The 22,295-nt window shown below is 41.4% G+C and overlaps 1 protein-coding gene across 2 annotated transcripts in view; it reads right to left on the reverse strand.

Annotated features, from left to right (window-relative positions):
- Positions 1–314: 314 nt before the first annotated feature.
- CLDN18 (claudin 18) overlaps positions 315–22,295 on the reverse strand; it is a 30,876-nt gene continuing 8,895 nt past the window's right edge. Inside the window, exons 1-5 of one of the 2 annotated variants that reach the window (XM_069975681.1) lie at positions 12,162–12,438; positions 8,992–9,156; positions 6,937–7,075; positions 5,159–5,269; positions 315–3,928 (exon numbers count right to left, since the gene is read on the reverse strand). In XM_069975681.1, coding sequence (XP_069831782.1) covers positions 3,781–3,928; positions 5,159–5,269; positions 6,937–7,075; positions 8,992–9,156; positions 12,162–12,381 — 783 coding nt within the window. In that variant the 5' untranslated portion in view covers positions 12,382–12,438 and the 3' untranslated portion in view covers positions 315–3,780. Of the gene's footprint in view, positions 3,929–5,158; positions 5,270–6,936; positions 7,076–8,991; positions 9,157–12,161; positions 12,439–22,295 lie in introns of those variants that run through there. The other variant, XM_069975682.1, reaches the window with a different exon arrangement.

A 22,295-nucleotide genomic window follows, 5' to 3' on the forward strand; every position in this document is an offset into this window, starting at 1 on the left:
CTATGCGCGGCCTGTGCTCCAATCATTTTCTGTGAGACCCCAAAACATTTTTGAGCACTAAAACATTTGGCAGCCCCATAGAGGGTGAATGGTGCAGGCTGCTCAGTGAGTCCCTCATTCATTTTGGGGGACAATTGCATAACCGTTCTTGGGATCAGCTTGTTGTCCCCTATCCTATGCATAAATAATAACAAGCTGAGATGGCGATGTCCCCTTTAAACTTACTACAAATTAAGCAAAGAAAAGTTTTTGGAACCTTACCCACTGTCTGATTCACCATACACCAGCACAAATACAAAGAAAAACACACTACAAATTTTTGGCACATTTATTGATATATAACCAAACGTAAACTAAGCATAACAAAGTAGGCATTTTCTAAAAATTCATAGGAAAACATAAAGAAATACAGAAATTCTGACAGTGTTGAATGTATTTGGTAAGGTAGTCACGCCAAGGTTTGATGAATAAAAAAAGAATTCTATAAAAGTTCTGTAAAAAGCAGTGACATGGAATAAAACACATCCTTTGACCCTCTGAGATGTTAGAAATCTTTTGATACCAGTTAAATGGTGCATTCTAAGTAGGATCCCTGTTTCAGCTTTGCATTGGGGCCCAGTAGCTTTTAAGGGATTTTCCTGGATTTTTTTTTTAATAATGGGCTGTCCTCAGAGTAGGCCATAAAAATCTTATTGGCAACCTTAGACCCAGCACAACCTGTACACAATGTTCCGAGTTGTCTGCTTCTGTCTGTTTTTACTGTATATACTCTGGCACACAGCTGCTTGGTGGGGTGATCAGGCCTCCACCATCTTGAGGATAGAATGTCAATAAAAAGTCAAATCTTTATGACTCTTTTATCACCCCCCCCCCCCTTCATGAGCCAGGACGTAGTACTACTAACTAAGCGCCCCTTTACGTGGACCAACTGGTTTCAGATAATAAGAGCCTAGTTTACAGCCTTTGAACGGCTCAATCAGGCAGTCGGGTCACACAAACAATCAAGCTTGATCATTCTTGCGGCCATTAAACTAATCAGTTACACAAGGTGATGTGCAACTGATAACAGTGATTTTATTGGCTGCACAAAAGATGCAATTAGCCAACAATTTACCATTTTCTGGTTCATCAGCTGATCGTTGGCCGTTTTACATGGGCCAATTGTCATGAGCGAGTGTTTCTACGAATGCTCATTTGCCAGATAGTTGGTGCATATATATATTAGGACCTTAAATGTGGCCTCTCTTTTCGGACCCAGCCTGTCCTTGTTTAGATGATTTTTGGCTGATTCATTAAATAAGTTCAAGGGAGGTCTGGATGCTTTTTAAAAATAAGATAATATTACAAATAATGGCCAATAGCTTTCTGGTGATACGTTGATGCGGGGATTATTTTTGTTGGAGTTTTGAAGTTGTGGAATCCTGGGGGGGGGGGGTGTTGAGAGTTTTTTTTGCAAATCACAAATAATTTCTCCTTTCTTATAAAATAAAATAAATTCATCATGTAGTCTATGCAAAAAATTGCAAATAGATAAATGAGGAATGATTGCTTATTGGCGGCAAGGGGACCATTAGAATTTTGTTTTCTTCCTCGCCTACATCAGCAGCCTAGAGATGCCTTAGACTGCTATCTCTTCTCGAATATTTATGTTAACATGGAAAGGTACAGGGCTTTTTGAAATGAAATCCATCTTTATTCAAAGAAGAGGAGTAGAATTGCAAATTAAATTGTACTGAGATTCCATAGAACCTTAAACTGGCACAACTCGCTGATTGTATATGGCAATAAAACCCCAGAAAACTCAATGTTTTGCTTTCAAAATGCAATAGAAATGTTTTCTCAATGCTCCTTTCCTGCTTTTCTATAAAATCTCATAGTACGTTGACAGTGTGTAAAATCAGAATTTATGTCTTCTTTAACTCACTGGGAGAAATGCACTTGGGTAAAGTCTGCCGAAGTTAAACCAGCAAGGAACTGAATAGAGATGTACAGGCCACCTAAATGTGAACCGCTTCATTGAAAAGCTCTTAAAGCCTCTTAAAATTCCCTTCGCTGCTTTGAACGTACATTGCAACATTTCCATCTTTATAGACTTGACCACCTGTGCTAGAAGGTATAGTTTTATCATGTATAGAAACTTTCTAGAAGTTTTGACAATTTAATAAAAGGGCCCCCCTATAATAAAAAGAAAAAAAAATTGGGCTAGGTTGAACACTTCTCAGATGAGGAGCCATAAAATTTAGATGTATCTGATCGGAATGGAATTGCTATCTACATATTCTACATATATGCCTGTATATATTTAAAGGATAGATTGGTGCCGGCACAGGGATGCCGATGCTGTGGTCCTTTTTTTGAACCACAGCCCAGATACCGTGCACGGTGCCGGTCTATTCCCAGGCACTTGCCAGGGGTGAAGCACTGGAGACGGACCAACCCACCCCCAGTGGGAGAAAAATCCCTGCCTCTCTATCATGCGGCTCCATTGGTTCTAATAGAGCTGCGTCATAGAGGAGAGGGGGGTTCCTTTCCGCCCCCAGTGCTTCACCCCCGGCCAGTGCCCAGGAATAGACCGGCGCCGTACGTGGGGACCAGGCCACTGTTCAAAAAAAGGACTGCGTCACCGGCTTCCTGTCCTGGCACTGGTCTAGCCATGTAAAAATCAGTAAAGCAATGTACCAGTGGTACATACGCTTTAAGCTAGTAACATATGGGAGGGGAATTTAAAGGAGTTGTCTGGTGAAAAAAACAACATTTTTAGAAAGGTGTTTGGATGGCTTGAAAAATAAGGACCTGATCCTCCATTACTATACCCACTGCTCAACATTAGTGTTGAGTGAACTTCCTGAACTGTTCGGGTTCGGCGACATTCTCCGAACCTGAATGCTGTGCCGCTCTAGCAAATCCAAGAAAACATTTTTGGTGGTTAGCACTCAAAATGTTTTGAAACACATGCCACATTACTTTAAAATTTGAAATTGAGGTGCAGATAGCTGTCAAACTTGGGAAAGCCCAGAACAATGTTGGCTTTTATTGCTACTGCCGGTGCTCCTGGGGTTCCAGCTATATCCAGAAAAGTTAAATATGTCTTGGAGAAGTATGATACTAGTCAAAAACATAGGCACTGTGTCTATTTATTTATATATTTTACAACCAAAAATATCAATAGTAAAAAATAAAAAAAACACAAAGATAAAATTAAGCTGGCGATAGACAAAAGATAGCTGTTGGCCAAAGGCTATGTCCTCTGGTCCCCATAAACACTGCAAATGCTCAGCCAAGAGTGCAATGGGGAAAACTGCTAACACCTCTTTGGCAGTGGCTTATCTCTCAAAGAACAAAAAGGATTGCCATGTTGAAATTAAACATCAATCGATCCCTCCGCCAATATCTGCCATGGAGTACAGGTATAAAAGCCCATACACATTAGATAAGTTAGACAATCCCACAAAAAATTAAGGCTTGGACAATTTTATCTAATATGTATGGTAAATAGGTGTGATATTCTAAAACTAGACTTGAGAATTATTTTTGCTGAAAAAATATATACAAACATCATAATGATACTAAAGTTGGAGTAATATATATGATGTGACATTCTCTCCTATTCTCTCCTATGTGACAAGTTTCTGTCCTATACAAACTAAAGAGACCTGAACTTATTGCCTGGTTTGACAATTATTCTTTGGTTTTGGGTGAGGGATGTCACTAGGTACAGGACTCTCTAATTTGCATTTTACACATTATGTCACAAAAGCTAAACTGCAGTCATTCACAAAGTTACACATAGTCATATTTGGAAGGAAAGCTCTTGCCATCGTCGCTGCGCCGAGACTCGTTGTAAATGGATTTCTTGCTCTTGTCTTCATAGGCGGAATTTTTGTAGGCGGGACTTTTGGCAGCTACATGGTAGGAAACAGCTTTGTATCTGTACAGGAAAAAAAAGTTAGGGATGAGCACATTATACATTATATAGTCAAATATTGTATAAATATTGTCAAAATTATAATATTGTCAAAATTTGTAATACATTAGAACATTTCAAATATTCAATTTTTTTTTAAATAAATATTTTAAAACCCCATATTCAAGATTCTAAATCTTTCAAACAAAAAATTATTTTTAAAAAATAATTATCACACTTGGTGTAGACAATAAATTAAAAAATAAATACATTAAAATATACATATCTTCAATTCCTGAATTGTTATTTTTCATTCCAAACTACAAATATTTTTTTCTTCAAAACACAAAAACATTAAATGGTAGTACTACTTAGTTAATCTGAAAACACTTGGCTTGTCCAATGGATTCTAGGAAGTTCCACTAATCTGATTGTACAGAACCACAGTTAAGTACAGGTACAATGCTTTCATCTGAATGTGGCCATTCTATACATTTGCCTTTAGGAAAGTTACTTGAAATAGCAAATTCATTAAAGGGGCTCTCTGCTTTGGACAACCCCTATTTGAGTCAAGTATCCACTAACAAAAGATCTTAAAGGGGTACTCCAGCCCGGCTGTATTTTTCAGATATGGCCGGGGAGGGGGTGGTTTTCGATGGCGGAGGTCACTTACCTCCCCGGTTCCAGCGCCGAGTCCCGGATCGCGGCGCCCCATACCCCTGTCCTGCGTCCGCTTCCTGGTCTGAGCTGCCGCACGAGACGGGACATCTCAAGGCAGCTCAGCCATTCAGCGGCCGAGGCGGGACCCTGCTACGGCCGCCGAATGGCTGAGCTGCCTTGAGACGTCACGTCTCATGCGGCAGCTCAGACCAGGAAGCGGCCGCGGGACAGGGGTACGGGGTGCTGCGATCCGGGACTTGGCGCTGGAACCGGGGAGGTAAGTGACCTCCGCCATCCATAACCACCCCCTCCCTGGCCATATCTGAAAAATACGGCCGGGCTGGAGTACCCCTTTAAGATCTTTTGTTAGTGGATACTTGACTCAAATAGGGGTTGTCCAAAGCAGAGAGCCTCTTTAATGAATTTGCTATTGTAATCGGTAAGAAAACTTGGAAGTGTTTGATTTCTGTACAGCGCCACCACAGGACATATTAAAAATGACGCAATGTTCGAATCAATGGGTTATCTGCCCTGTTGTCAACTTCCCTAATACCGTACAATATGACAATTGGTTCTGTAGAGAAGTAGACTTACGTGGTTTCTGGAGGCATTAGACCTCTGCATGCTATGCACATCATAATTCCACCGATAAATGTGATGCCACCAGCAACCCAGCCAACAAACAGAGCAGATCCAAAGGTGTATCTAATAAGACAAGGACATATTATACATTGTTAGTGTGAGCTAGCTTATACAGCTGTGCAGTATATGGTAGATCTTTCTGGAAGGGAGTATAAAAGGGCATGATATGGGAAACACTGCTATGGAACTATATAGGTGTTTAGAGATCAGGCTACTTCTTGACTGGGTGTTTGTAGGATATACCGCATGGTGACCTTATTGGATTGCTGTATTCTCGCCTTATAACACATATATCTTGTTGTTTTTATTCTTTTATTTACTTTTTTTGTATCTTGTTGCTTTGTAGTTAGCTTTATGTGTCTGTGATTGTTTTTGTGGGCTACACAAAATGAGAATGTAAAGGCAAGATCTGACTATATACAGTATGGCCATATTTCCCTGTTTTTGATTATTATATTCCACCCAGGTGCTAAACTGTATCCACTGAGTGTATTTGCATGGAGATTTGCATTCCGTAATGCCTCACACACACAAGAAGTTAAAAAAAGGACCCGCACAGCAAATATTAAAGGGGTATTCATAAGAAAAAAGCGGAGTCAACTGGAGTCAGAAAATTATATAGATTTGTAATTTATGTCTATTCAAAAATCCAGTTACCAGCTGCTGTACGCCATTCAGGAGGTGATGTTTAATTACCAGTCTGACACAGTGCTCTCTGCTGCCACCTCTGTCCATGTCAGAAACTGTCCAGAGCAGGAACAAATCCCCATAGAAAACTTCTCCTGCTCTGGACAGTTCCTGTCACAGACAGAGGTGGCGGCAGAGAGCAGTGTGGCAGACTGGAAAGAATACACCACTTCCTGCAGGACATACAGCAGCTGATAACTGCTTGAAGGCCTCAAATGTTTAAATAGGAATACATTACAAATCTATATAACTTTCTGACACCAACTGATTTGAAAGAAAAGATTTTTGCAGGAGTACCCCTTTAGGTTAGAAACATTATATGCCTTGAATACAAATCCACTGTTAATTTAAAAGAAAACAGCTTTTTTTTCAGTAAACTATGGGAGATTTATCAAACATGGTGTAAAGTGAAACTGGCTCAGTTGCCCCTAGCAACCAATCAGATTCCACCTTTCATTTTCCAAAGAGTCTGTGAGGAATGAAAGGTGGAATCTGATTGGTCGCTAGGGGAAACTGGGCCAGTTTCACTTTACACCACGTTTGATAAATCTCCCCCTATATCTACAGTATTTCACTTTTATGTGTGGACTGTATGAGTGGATTGTATTTATTCTCACAATCTTAAAATCCACCATTACCATTGTATTGCATCTATACTTTATCCCTAGTTGCTCGAATTTGCAGAAACCAATGAAAAATAGATATGACTTAAAGTGATTGTACCACTAATAAATAGTTTTCTTGATTTACACATGAATGGATTGGCAACGGCTCTGGGATACCGGTGTTGTGGTCCCTTTTTTGAACCATCACCCAGCAGGCCCGCCTCCAGTACTTCATGTCCGCCCGGTGCTTGGTAAAAAGAGCGTGACATCAGCATCCCCGCGCTAGTGTCAATCCATTCATGTAGAAAACAAAAAAAGCAATGTACTAGTGGTACATTCACTTTAAGGCTGCCATACACAGGTATATCAGGTAGTAACTGCATTGTGTAAGAATCTCCTACGCCTCATTGGTAACCGGTAAATATTTCTCACAATTACCTTGTCTGAAGGGTCTGGAGACCTCCCATACCTGAGAAGCCACTAATGGCTCCACCTGTATACATGCTAGCAGTGGCATTCCAGAAGTTGGTTATCAGCATATTAGCGAAGACAGACACCCCGATTATGGAGCAAAGACCTTTAAAAGATGAATGATAACATTAATCAATAATTAACAATACTAAAACCACAACATGGTCATAAAAAATGGGAGAAATAAATAGGAAACATTCAAAAGGTAGAAATATCCCAGTATTTAAAGGGGAACTCCAGGTAGAGGTTAAAAAAAATGAAACTTCTGCAGAAGCATATAGCATTACTTATCTATCCCAGTTTTGAAACTACCAAAAATCCATTTGTTTCTGGGGGTTTTGTTCTGTATTGTGTTTCTGTCCTTCCTGGTTGAGCAGTTCCCAGAATGCAATGCTTTCCCTCAGCTGATCATCACAGCCCCCCACCCATCACAATCAGTAAAATTAGTGTTGCAGCTGCTTCTGGTTGGTCAGAGATGGTGAATCACTCAGGGGATTGGTGGATCCAGCCAAGCCTCCTGTGACATCACGCCCTGCCCCCTGTCTGCATCATCAGCCTGCGCTCAGCAAACACACACAATGTGAGACAGAGGCATGGAAGATTTGTTTCTTAAGGGGGGAGAGCAGTGGGAGCAGGAGACAATGTGGATTGGCACAGGGGCCAATTTTTTCACTTCCTGGATTTCTATCAGTTACCAGTGTGGCAGAACTGTACAGATACAGTAATACATTGTATAGACACATCTATATAACTTTTAATGTACTTTTAATAGAAAACAAGTTTTTCTTATCCGGAATTCCCCTTTAAAGGAGTCAATAGTTTTACACGATGACCATAATGTAAAATATTAATCCATGTTAACACATTAACTTTAAGCTCCAAATTCTGACCATGTGATGTTAAGCCTTTTCTTTTGTTACATGACGGATGGGTCCGCAGGCTTTTCTATACCTGTATTTACACTGTAACTATAACTATATTGACCTATGATGTGGTCTATTGAAATATTGTTCAGCAAACATATATGAGTGTCCCAACACATTTATCATTACTTTACACTTCATCTCATTGACATTCGTGGAGATCTGTTACACCTTGTTGTTGATATTAAGTAAATTTTCAATGTAATAACTGATGGCCGAACAAATGTTCAGCGGTCAGTTACCTCTTCTGTACGGCCCCCATTCTTCCCATACAGAGCAATGTTCAGTAAGGCCAAGTGTTCTTGTGTTCTCTATGGGGAGGGGAGGGTTAAGCTGCAGAGAGTTGTGACTGTGGCTTATCTCTCCCAGAACAAAGGGCTTGGGCAGCGATTTTCCATCACAACCAAACATCTATCTCCACCAACATCATCTGCCAGTGGTCAGTTGGGAGACTCGTGTGCTATGTTAAGCTATGTTCACACAATGTCTTTTGAGCTCCATTTAAAATGACGTTCGTTATTCATAATTATGACGTCCGCGGCAAAAGCGTCCGTTATTCAATACACTGTGTGCATTGGACGTCCATCTTTCTATTGACTTCAATGCATTACCATTACAGTCAGTTAAATTGCGGCAATAACGGACGTTTTTTTAGATATCAATATCGCCCGCCTTTTCTCTATTTTTGACGTTGTGTGAACTTCGCCCTACAGATAATTAGATATTTTTTGCTCAATGTTACAAAGAATACAGCTTATTTATAATGATACAATTCTAGAGAGATCATTGTTGGTTGGTGGCTTCATCAGGGGTGATATAACACATAAATCTGTCCAGTATATTACATACATGTTTAATTTAATCAAACTAATAGGCTAATGACAGACGCTCCTTTAAAAGTCTACGGGGCTACTACCAGAAATAATCAACAGTGGGTAAGCGAAGCATGCTACCATGCACTTCTTCTCGCTTGTTCCTCTGATCAATGGGGGTCTTAGCTGTGAGACCGCAAGTTTTTGTCAAGTCAAAATTTTTTCTAAATAGCAGGTACATTTACGACCATGCAATCCATCAGAGAGCTATAATACAACCTACTCACCTGCAACAATGAACATTACTCCTGATACCAGGGTCATGTTGGCTTTAGCAGAGTCCTCCATACTTCCAATCCTGATACATTTCAGGGCAAAGATGGAAATTAGTAAACCAATTGCCCCAAGTACTATTCCTACGATCATCAAAGCTCTGACTGCCTGGAACATAGCTGTGAAAAGAAAGATATTAAAATTAGAAATATTCTCAGTATAGCTTTTATACTTCAGTAATGCTTTTTATGCTTCAGTAATAATAATGGTCCTTGTTCCCATTAGGACTCACAATCTAACTTCGCCTATCTGTACAGTATGTTTTAGGAGGAAACTCACGCAAATATGGAGGGAACCTACAAACTCTTTGCAGATGTTGCCCTTAGTGGAATTTGATTCCAGGACCCCAGCGCTAAAAAGCTAGAGTGCTAACCACTGAGCCACACAGTAGCTATAAACATGTTACTTGTATGAATTAAAACTATAAGATTTCTTCAGAAATGTGCCTTATCTTAGAACATTTCAACAAGCCCAGACGAGACTTGGTCCCACAAGATGAAGAGACTTGGTCCCACAAAGAACATGGAGTGAGGCATCATTTTTTTTTTTCTTTTCAAAAATTTGTGCCTTTCACTCTCCCCTTCCCTCAACATTTACTATCTTACAAATAATATGTCTATTTTAATAGTCACTGATGTTTCATACAACTTCCCTCCAAAGCTGCTTCCTATCATATATTTTTTTTGTAAACTTTGTTTACAAAAAAGTATTCTTTATGCCAGAAAAAAAGGCTTTAAAGTCTTGGCCACTGGTGGCCTCACTTCTTGACAAACTGTTGTCCACTACTTGTCATTGTGAGAATTTTATTTCTAGAAGCAGAGAGACCAATACAGAACACAGGAAGTGGGGGGGGGGGCTTATATAAGAAAAGAAAGCCTAGACTGTTGAAATGTAAGCTGAGTCTATCTGTCTCCTTCAGATAGTTCATGCTGTGCTCTAGGGGGTCCACACTTCCAAATCAAGGCTTCCATCTTATTTCTTACTGTCCATAATAGTATTGCAAGCTGAAAATGCTTGTTTTCCAACTATGTACACAGACCTGCCTCCTGAAGGTACCCCCCCCCCCCTCCTTTAGATTGGTCTAACAGCAGCAGCATTTTAATGCTTAGAAATTCCTTGGAAAATGAAAGGTTGAATCTGATTGGTTGCTGGGGGCATCTGAGCCAGTTCTACTTTACATCAGTTTGATAAATCTTCCCCTGTGTCACTCTAGCAGAGACGAATGTGTGCTGCCCTGGCCAGAGATGTAAGGGAAAGGAAGTCCAGGTGTGAGTGCTGCTGGAAAACAGCCCAGCCTTGGTTCCACCCCTTAAAATCAATAGAATTATAAATGGCTTTGCACCTTGAGGGGGCACTTAGTAGCTCTTACATAGTATGGTGCCAACTGGTATTCACATTGTATAGCAATTTGCACATCCACATCCCAAAGAAGGAAGGAGACTGATTCTGTATAGAACTGCTACCCCCAACAGCACAGTTTAACAGAAGGACCAAGAAAAATAAATTTGGTACCATATGAAAGCTTGAAATCCTGTTATGTCCCTGTGCAAAGATCAGATGTTTTCTATTCTTATAATTATTTTTAATTTTGGGTACAACTCGAGATTGCAGAGGCAAGTTTCAAATCTGTGGCGTTACGGGTCGCTGTGAAGTTTCTCCAGGAAAGTCTGCAAAGGACATTTACACAGTCACAAAACAGTAGGGGAGAAGTGTCCTTCCTTCAACGCTGTCAAAACCTGGGTTTCTCATTTCAGGACTGCTCAATTCACCGTTAAAGATGCACCCCATTGTGGGCGCCACACAACCTCAAAAGACCTGGCAACAAGCTTGTGCCTCTGCCAACTCAAGTTCTACTTGAATTTGAAATTACTATAAGAATCGAAAACATCTACCGGTTCATATGGTACCAAATTCATTTTTTAAGGCCAACTGAAAGGGTGTTAAGCCCAAGCAGGGGGGAACAGGGGTGGTGATATTTTTACAAGAAAGTATGTGTTTCTTTTAATCTTGGATAACCCTTTTAATGTAGACCAAACCAAGTAACCTGTGAGCACCCAATGTCGATCTCAGGGGAAGGAAGTGTCGGATAAGTTGGATTTCATCATGCCTGATCCTTATGTTCTTAGGAGATAAAGCTGTTGGCCAAACCAGCAATCTGAAATTGTTGGACGCTTTATTACATATATTCTTGGTATTTACTTTTGACATTGTATTTTTATCCATCAACCCTACACTATATAAAGACCAATATAGGTAGGTGACTAAATATAAGAGCATCAAGGGAACTTTTCCATTATAAGTTCTTCTTCTAATATACAGTAGTTGTATAAATCACTAACTCTTCTATTAGAAGTAGATTTTCCCTCTAAAATATATAATAATATACCGAATATATATATATATAAAAATATACCGAAGTCCAACATTTGTGTAAAAGAAACCTTATCTCTCCTATCAGGTTTCCATTATTCTCGGGCAGGGTGTGGACTACGTTGAAAATTTTCATAAGGTTGATAAGGTTTTGCACACCTGAATCATTGGTGATAAGATGTGTTCTGCTTTGTAGAACAAAAGGGCAAATTCACAATTGGGGCACCCTTTTTTTTAAATTTCATTACTTGAACGCCAAACGGCTAAACACAACTTTTTCCTATTTTAAAAATAAACAATTTCATATTTTTATCCAATAATTTTCAATGACATCTTTTCTTCTGAGGGCACTTAGCTCCCACCTGAATAACAGTCTTGAGAGATGTAAAGCAGTGTTTGCCCACTTCATTATCCTGCTCAGACTATGTCAATGGCTTTTCCACCTCACTAATAATTACTATGAAACAACTCAACTCTAGAAATAATAGAGTATGAATATAAATGTTATCCACGTAATTCCTGTAGATGTGATGAAGTTACCTACACTATTCCAAAACCATCTCAAAAACATCCTTAGCTGGTCAATATGTGTCAGTTTAATTATAACTTATTCCGTTCAAAATCTTTGGAAAATATGAAAATCTCTGAGTATCTATAAATATGTCACTCAATATATTAGATCACCTAAGAATTTAATGCTAAAAGAAACACATTATACAAGTATAAAAGAAAACATATTGAAAAATAAGTAGACCTGGTAACCCAAGGATGGTGAAGTAGGGACGGCACTCTGTGAATCCAGAGCTTTGTCGTACGCAGCTTCTCCATAGTCCCTGGTACTGAAATGTGGAAGTCACTGGGTTGTCGTAGAGGTCCTGTGTACTCCATGGATCCAGACATGTGCATGCAATGATTCCAGCAAAGCCCAGGGCTGAGACTATAAAGCCCATCGTTTGGCACATTGTGACCGACATGGTTGAGAGCTATTGAAGGTCCCGGCTGGTTCTGTGTGCTTCTCCTGATCTACTAGAGTCGCATTCTGAAGGACAATTATAACCTCCCCTTTCTGCTACCTGCTTTGTTTGCTCAATATGTTTTCATAAGATATCACAGTTTCGCCCTCATTGTGGGCAGTGTGTGGTCGAGTTTCACATGACCAAAGAGATCTCCACTAGGTAGGGCAAATGATGACAACAGAGTAACAAGGTTGCAGCATCATGATAGAAACCATCGTCACGGTTTCTGTTTCGACCAAGATTGTTAATGTTTTGGTCTGATGTCCCTATTTAGCAGCTTTGTTCCCCCCATACTTTCCAAATGTGATATCATCATTACTTATATTAGACTGTGGTCACATGTGCCTTAAAGACTCAATTGAATTTCATCGAATTTGATGTGTGTATAACACGATAGGTGGCTGTATCCTTTTTAACTGAACCTTCTGAGCCTCATAAATCAATAAAGGGGCCATTCCGTCCAAACTGAACCTTTTCGTAACACCCGTAATACCTAGTTAAACATTTTTTTAACAGCTAATTAAAAAAATGCAATTGAACCACAAAAGCTATAAATATACATTAAGACTCTTAATGTATATTTATAACGTTAGTGTTTAAATTGCAGTTTTACTAGGTTTAACTAGGTGTTACGGGTGTTACGAAAAAGTTCAGTTTGGATGGAATGACCTAAAGTCTATTAAGCACTGATGAAGTGGGTCACATAATGATTAGAGATGAGTGCAACTTGAACATGCTCAAGTCCGATTGTTCTGGATTTGAATACTGGTGGATAAAGAAGTTGGATGCAACTCTAGTGAGACTGGGGAAACATGGATACAACCTGTATCCATGTTTTCACTGATTCCCTAGGGCTGCATCCAACCTCTTCAGCCGCCAGTATTCAAATGCTGAACAATCGAACTTGAGCATGTTCAAGTAGCACTCATCTTTAATCATTATGTGACCCACTTCATCAGCGCTTAATAGGCCTCATTGATTTATGGGGTTCATAAGGTTCAGTCAAAAAGAATACAGCCACCTACCGTGTTATACACCCATCAAATTCGATGAAATTAATCTCTAATGATGAATTGATAGCGAATTTATAGCCCAAATGTACCCTTAAGTCCCAAATTTTCGTCTTCTATTCAACTACTTCTGAGTTATCGTGGTATTCTAACCCAAAGATTGAGTAAAGTAGAGCCAACAGTTTAAAGACTGTTTAGGGACTCCATTACTATAACTCAAGGTTCTTGTACTGTGTTTGGCAAATAAATTTAATATATGCCCCACAATGTATGAAACTATTCCATTGACTTCCATATTTTAAAAAATATATATATTTACCAGCCAAACACCAAAAAACATACCAGAAGGCTACACCAATGACATTTGTCTTATTATATTATTAGACATACAAGTTAAAAGTATTTCCCAAACTATAGAATGAACAGTATAAACCTAGACTTAACTATTGTCATTATATCCATAATAAATTATCGTAAATTGAACCCTCCCCACAACATCATAAAAGCATGACCAGTCAGGGCTACTGTATAACTGAAGTGGAGAAACGCGGTTGTTCTACGTGGATAACAGATGTTTACCAGAGGGTTAATAATTCTCCTTGATCAGAACCTCATATAGACGTGTGGAGACTTACAGGCCATTCCTTTTTTCCTATTTCTCGTAAGAAAGGACATGCAAAGTAGTTCTCTCACACCACCTTTTTATGGTAGTTTTCCTTTCAAATAAGTGTTTCACTTCAACTAAGAGTCTTAGGGCCCTATTACACGGAACAATAAATGTCCCGGTTTGGATGAATATCGTTGCATGTAATAGAGGCAACAATCAGCCGGTCAAACTATCATCGGCTGATTCTTTCTTTAGAACTAGATCTAAGATCATCGGCCACCGACCGTGCATCGCTACGTGTAATAGCCCAAACACTTAGTGGGACATTTACTAAGGAGTCTAATAAGTGCAACTATTCTAATGGGGATTGGGGGGTATTTTGTTCCAATATCTTGTGACTGATTTATTAACATGTAGCACTGCCATAGTAAATGTATCTAATTAAAAAGGTGCAAAAAAAGGCGCAAAAAAGTTGCAAATTTGAAAAAATTGCGCAGTTTTATTCACCTGGTACTGACCAGACGTAGGCCTGCGTCTGTTTATGCGACTTTTTAAAAAGTCACAAATGATAAACTGGGCGCTAATCCCAGATTATGTGAACTTTTGGGTGAATACTTAAAACAGGCAGATTAAAAAAAGTCAAATCTAAAAAATATTTACCTGTCAAATACTGGTTCATAAATAGAACTTAGGCCAAAAATGGGAGAAAAATGCAATTATTCACCGAAAATTAGGCGCAAAACCTTTGATAAACGTGCCCCTTAATGCTTAACCACATTCCCGGTGTTCTCCTGCGCATTGTATGCGTCCCGGCACCATGCACTACAGCTTCAAAGCGACCTGTCCGAGCTGCTCAGCCAATCACTGGCTGGCACTGCCAGATCAGCACTTGTTTACAATATTGATCAGGCCTTCATTGGCCTGTGTAATAGGACCCTTAGAACATGACTAGGGATAGATGCATCTGCAGGTAGCTGTTTCTGGGTAATTGCCCCTTGTCATTACAGAGCAGGGTGCTGGCTATTGAGAAAACTATTGTCGCTGGACCAAAGAAATGATAAATCTCCTTGAGAACTTACAGACCATTCATACTCCACTGGGAATTCTGGGAAAAAAAGTATATGCAAGGTAGCTTTCCCACACCATCTTTCCCCTGTTCAAACAGAGTATTGTTCGCATATGCTCAGTATTGATCTCACTCAAAACCGCAATGTGCACATTTTACCTTAAAGGGGACTCCAACTATAAACATCCTACTCTAAACTAACCATGGTCCTGCTGAAGTGTCATCAGGTCCCCTGCTGAGCGGACTTGTCTCGGCAGTGACAGCCTGTTTAGCCAATCACTGGTTATGGCAATGTCCAGCTTTAGTCAGTGATTGGCTGAGGCGGCTGTTACTGTCCATCTGAGAAGTAGCAATGGGAACGTTCAGCAGGGGACCCGAAGACGCGGCTGGAGGACCCCGGGGCAGCGTAGTTAGGTAAGAATAGGGTCTAACATGCTTTATGTAGCCCACCAATATATCAACATTTTTAAATAGCCGGAGTTCCCCATTTAACGTCTCCTCCTATTAAGTAATTCTAGAAACTACCAAAGTGATGTGGAGAAAAGTTGTCAACAGTGATATTTTTTCTTTGATCCTTCCTCTTGACTCATTTCCTCTTAGCAGAACTTCTTGTTCCTCCCCTATCAGTTTAGCAGGCCCAGTCTTTTGTATCATAGGCAGGGGCGTAACTACCACTGTAGCAGCCATAGCAGCTGCTATGGGGCCCGCTGCTTCAGGGGGCCCCGTTGTCTTTGAGCTGTCATCATTTGCAGCACCAGGTGTCCAAGCACGCCTACTTGGTTCTCCAAATATCCCTTTAACTGCAAGCATTCCTGACAACCTATTGCAGTTATGACTAGACTTGAAGGCTTAGGTGGTATTACATGGGCCGTTAATGCCTGTAAACAAGCAGCGATCTGCAGCTCGTTTACTGGACCTATTACACGGCCCGATAATCGTTAAACAAGGGCTGCAGGGACATTGTTACCGATGTCCTTGCAGCCCTTGTTTAAACTACATACATACATTACCTATCCACGTTCCAGGGCTGCTGCTGCGGTCTTCTTCTCCTCGGGTCCTGCGCGCTCTAACTTCATTGTGGCCTGTTAGCTTACAGGCCACTCATCCATTCACAGGCCGGGACCGCCGCGGCCTGTGATTGGCCGGGCGGCCTGTCAGCTGCCAGGCCACTCTGAAGCTAGAGCGCGCAGGACCCGGGGAGAAGAAGACCGCAGCAGCATCCCTGGAACGTGGATAGGTAATGTATATCGTCAGTCGCCGGCCGCGCACCGCTATTACACGTAGCGGTGTAATAGTACCCTTAGTAGTCAGTTGGGAAGGGGGGCCCCATCAAAAGTTTGCTATGGGGCCCAGCCATTTCTAGTTTCGCCTCTGATCATAGGGCCATATAACATAGCCCAAGCTGCACTGTAAACAAGGGCTTATTACAAGGCTTGATAACTGTGTAGCATCTGTTTGCCGCACACTAAGATATGTGCAACCAACAGCAATTTTTTTTTACATGTAAGAATCAAGTGACCAACCAATGTGTCAGCACTTTCCAGTTCATTGGCTGATCACTGGTCCCATTACACAGGGGGATATCAGCTTATTTTGTAATAGACATTTATACTATTGCATGAGACCTGTTTTCACCTACCAGATCAAGGAGAAGTGGGAGCAGCCAATCCATACAGTATCCAGATGCCATCGAGGTGGAACTCTAGTCCTGTGGACTGGTAAGTACTGTGTCCCTCTGTTCCTCTATTTGGTCCCTTGTCAGAACTTAATCTCATGAGATAGTATAAGGCTATTTTTACCTGTACTAGGTTGGTCAGTAGTTGGTGAGTATTTTAGCCAACATCAGGAGTGTGTGCCCAAAGCACAGAAAATGGTCAACATTTTTCCATTATGATTTTTCTCCATGTTGGTTCCACTTCTGGTTGTGGTTAAACTACTAACCAACATTCCAACCATATACTGACCAATATATTATGCGTAAACCCATTGGCTAGAGCGGGTGAGATCAGACAAACGTTTTCACGCGGTTTACACGCTTCGTCAGGTCTAGCAGACCTCCACTAGCCAAGTCTCACACACTACCGGCGGATTGTTTTTGCTAGTCCCACTGCACCAGTTGTATTGTATAGTTGTAGTGCCGGCCATCTGTCTTTTTGCCCATTGTAAAATATAGACTTTACGTTTCATATACTCATAAGAACATCATCCATATAAGCAAAACTTGGTCAGCATGACTAAGCTATATTTACTTAAGATTAGACAACCAAAAGCCCATTGTATAAGGGCCGGATGAGACGGGCGGACTGCTCCCCGATGCTAATTTAAATAGCCTATTACATGGCTCTGCTATTGTGCGGGCAGAAACACACAAATGATTGCCAGATTGTCAGTCCTATCTTCCATCACTTGTTGGCCTCATCATATCTCCTATTACACAGGGAGCTGTGTGGCTGATGAACAAATATGAGGTCGGCCAATGAAAGAACATCTGCTCCGTCCTCGTCTGTCTACTGGGTCTATTACACGGGGTCATAGCAATATCTCTTTATAATAGAGCCCCCCCCCTTTTCTCCCCTCAAATTGTACCGGGTCAATGTAAGCCCAAAGGGGAAGTTATCTCTTAAATTTTCCCTTTTCAATTGACTTTCTCCATAAAGAGATTAAGGTGACGTATAGAGAAAAATCACCTCTAAAACTTTCCATATCTGTGAAATGTAATAAAAACACTAGCACTGATATCAATAGTTGAAATTTCACATTTCAACCTCTTCAACTCAGTGAGGAAACAATACATTTACATTGCCCAGTCTGTACAAGTATATACGAAATTACAAATAGAATTAAAGGGGTACTCTGGAGAGAATTTTTTTTTGTAAAACAACTGGGCCAGAGTTATACAGACTTGTCAATGACTTCCAGTACTTCCAGTACAGCTGCTGTATGTCCTGCAGGAAGTGGTATATTCTTTTCAGTCTGACACAGTGCTCTCTGCTACCACCTCTGTCTGTGCCAGGAACTGTCCAGATCAGGAAAAGTTTTCTATGGGGATTTGCTTCTGATCTGGACAGAGGCTACAGCAGAGAGCATGGTGTCAGACTGGAAAAAATACACCATTCCCTGCAGGACATACAGCAGCTGATGAGTACTGGAAGGCTTGAGGTTTTCTTTTTTTTAAATAGAAGTCATTTACAATTCTGTTTAACTTTTTGGCACCAGTTAATTTGATTTTTTTTTTACTCTGGAGTACCCCTTTAACTATGTCATTCTTCCTGAATAAATCCTGTATGAATAAACTAACTGCATTACCACTCCTCTTTTCAGTCAGTGTTACAGTACTTGGTTACAAATACAGTACTGCTACAGAGTCACGCTTTTAACTCAGACCGGACGATATCAGATGATGTAGGGTTACGCCCTACTGATAACTGGAATGGTCAGGCCCAGATTTATCAATCAGGCTGAAACCAAAACTGTCTGGTTTTGCCCATAGCCGCCAATAGTAGCTGAGCTGTGATTGGTTGCTGTGGGCAACCACACCCACAGGTAACTTCCTCTTTTGGTTTGCTTACTTCAAGGCAGTTCAGGCTGGAGCAATCTGTAACAGATCTCTAATACTGTGACTAAACCTTTAGTAAACCTTTCTCTCTAACTCCGCCCTCCCTTCTGAGACGGCTGATGTAAACAAGTCCCTGGCAGGCTTTATCTGCAACATTGTTGTTTCTTTAAACAAATGGAGAGAAAGGAATCCGCACTCACCGGTCTGCAGATAGTAAGGTTTATTGTTCCATACACCAGAGGCAGGAGCTGGGAGGGGGAAGGTGTTACGCAGGTGTGCTCCTTGCAGCTACAATTGTTTCTCGCCTACTCGGCGCTTCGTCTGGCTGTGAGCAACGTCAGAGGAAGGGGGAGGTACAATATATACAGAGGCAGGTAAGGGACAAAAACAAAATTAACATAAATGTGAAACGATACAAAATGTAAATTACAATAATGTGTTCATGTCATTGCGCTCATTCAGGCCACAAGGGCCTGTGGCGTCTAGTTTCAAGATCCACTGGGTTTCGCGCTTTAAGAGGAGTTTGAGCCTGTCGGAACCGTCTGTGGTATGGTTAACCCTTTCCAGGCCAAAAAATTGTAGGAGCTTGGTATTAGACTGGTGTACAGTCCTAACGTGCTCAATCAGTCGTGGTACTCCTTTGCCCGTGCGCACAGAGTAAAGGTGTTCTTTGAACCGCGTCCATAGAGGGCGCTTAGTCTTACCAATATAGAATCTGTGGCACGGGCATAGGATAGCATAAATAACGTGGGTAGTACGGCATGTAATTAAATCACGCACAAAACAGTCCTGACCTGCCAGATTAAGGAAGGACGTATTATACATTTGCGAACAGTAGGAGCAAGAGCCGCAACGCTTATTACCTTCTGGTCTACTCTGTTGGAGCCAGTTCAGATTACGTTTAGGTGTACTTCTGTTTAATGAATCGCCTATAGTGGCATTTTTTCTGAAGGTAATGAGGGGTTGTCTATGAGCCACCGCTGCGATATCAGGGTCTTGCTGTAATAGGAACCAGTGTTTTTTGATGATATTGCAGATGGTGTTATTCATCTGAGTATTTTGTAAAATGAATGAAAATCTTTTATCATCAGAAGCATTAGGGGAGTTGGTGTTAGACTTATGCCTAGAGTGATGCAATGAAGCTCGATCTATTGCTGAGACTCTGGTATAGGCTTTGTCTATGACGGACTGGGGGTAACCCCTACTGAGAAGGCGAGACTTTAATTCATTAGCTTGTCGCTGAAACCCTGTTTCAGTGTAATTTATGCGTTTGATTCGCAACATCTGTCCATAAGGGATGGAGTTGCGTACCTGGGGAGGATGGGAGCTCTCATAGTGAAGTAAGGCATTGGCTGCTGTATGTTTACGAAAAACTGTCGTGTGTAACTGAGTAGATGTGGCTGTGACTAAGACGTCTAAAAATTCTAGACTGTTTCCGCCAAAATTAGAAGTGAAAAACATGTTACAAGTATTAGTATTGTTAAGATAGGAAATAAATGAATCAAATCTATCAGCAGTACTACTCCAAACAATGAAAATGTCATCCACGAACCGTTTATACAGCAGTATGTCCCGACAAAAGGGGTTGACAGGGGCAAAAACAGAATTGACCTCAAGCCAAGCTAAAAAGAGATTTGCGTACGTACAGGAGACCGGCGTACCCATCGCGGTGCCGGTCTCCTGGCGGTACCAATCTCCTTCAAAGGTGAAACAGTTATTTTGGAGCACGAAAAGAAGAGCCTCTTTAATAAACAACTTAAACTCAGAGGATTTTCCCATGCCTGTGAGGATGTGGTGAATGGCCTCCACACCCGCATCATGGGGGATGCGGGTGTAGAGGCTCTCCACATCCACAGAGGCCAGGGAATACGCAGGACACCATTGGAAATCACGAATAGTAAGGAGGAAATCATTAGTATCTTTGAGATACGATGTGAAACATTTGAGGATCGGACGCAATGCCCAGTCCAAATATTGAGATAGACCTTCGGTCACTGAGCCGACCGCCGAGACGATGGGACGGCCCGGCGGGCGGCTCAGCGACTTGTGAATCTTGGGTAACAAGTACCATTTTGGTACTCTGGGGGACTCAGGGATGAGTCGCTCCGCAGTCCTAGAGTCAATGACGCCAGATGTCACATGTTTATGCAACAGAGAACGGAGTTGTTCTTTAATTTTCGGCGTTGGGTCTTTACTCAATCTGGAATAAGTACGGGCGTCCTGCAGCTGGCGATGGGCCTCCTGTACATAATAGTCCCGTGTCATAACAACTGTGGCACCACCCTTGTCTGCTCTTTTTATGAGCAGATCGGGTCTTGATTTCAGCCATGTCAGGGCTTTCTGTTCCTTGGTGGTCAAATTGGAGTGAGGTTGTGGGTATAATAGTGCCTTGGCATCTCGCAGCACTGCTTTCTGAAAGAGATCAATAGGGCTGCCTGGTGTCACCTGAGGGGCAAAGGTCGAAGGATTGCCTCCTGTGAACGGCTCATCGGTGGAAACTGCATAGTTCACATCTTGAGTATTGTCCTGGGAGTCCATAGTGGCAAGATCTAATATGCACATTTGTTCCTGTGTACTAAAAGTAGTGGGAGGAAAAAATCCTAAAGGGCCGATGGCATAATGGATCTTAGATGGCTTGGCACATGAAGGTGTTTTATTCTGGATGGCGAAAAATTTGTGCAAATTGATTTTGCGCACAGCCTTGTATAAGTCGCTTTCAAATGACACAAATGAGAATTTTTCGTTAAGGCCAAAATTGAGTCCCTTACTTAAAAGAGATACACATCCCTCCGGGAGCTCAACTTCAGAGATGTTGATCACTGAAGGGGGGTCAGTTAGCGGCGCCATGAGACATGCTTCCGTTTGGTGGGGCCCCTGTTGGGCACATTTCCACCTCTTCCCACCCCTCCTGGTTTTCTTCCTAAAGGGGGGGCATCGATGTCATTGGGCGCATTGCTGTCAGACATACTGGACTCAGAGTCCGTGGTCCAGAAGTCAGATACTCTACTGGTCTGTTTTGGTCGCCTCCTGGTTTTCAAGTTCCAGTCAAAGATGCGATTTTGGTCGTAATCGGCCTTATCTCTGATGAATTTTTCTCTTTTACGTTCTTTCAGATCAGTTTGAAATGAAATAAGGCGCTTGTCTAGCTTACTGAAAAAAGCCATGGATTGTGATTCCGGTAGGCGTGTGCGGTATTCCATTTTAGCTTTGAGAAGATCTGTGGTCACTTTTTCATACTCTGATTGATTTTTTTTGAGTATGAGTTTCACGAGATTCAAAGCATGTGAATGATGGGCTTCTTGCCACTCTGTAATGAAAGCAGGGTCATCCTGGAATTGAGATGGTGATTTATACGCCCGGAGACCTCTGGGTACTCTGCCTTATGTTAATTTTGTTTTTGTCCCTAACCTGCCTCTGTATATATTGTACCTCCCCCTTCCTCTGACGTTGCTCACAGCCAGACGAAGCGCCGAGTAGGCGAGAAACTATTGTAGCTGCAAGGAGCACACCTGCGTAACACCTTCCCCCTCCCAGCTCCTGCCTCTGGTGTATGGAACAATAAACCTTACTATCTGCAGACCGGTGAGTGCGGATTCCTTTCTCTCCATTTGTTTATTCTACTGTCCCTGGCTG

Source organism: Dendropsophus ebraccatus, chromosome 6 (assembly GCF_027789765.1).
Source record: "Dendropsophus ebraccatus isolate aDenEbr1 chromosome 6, aDenEbr1.pat, whole genome shotgun sequence".
Lineage (NCBI taxonomy): Eukaryota > Metazoa > Chordata > Amphibia > Anura > Hylidae > Dendropsophus > Dendropsophus ebraccatus.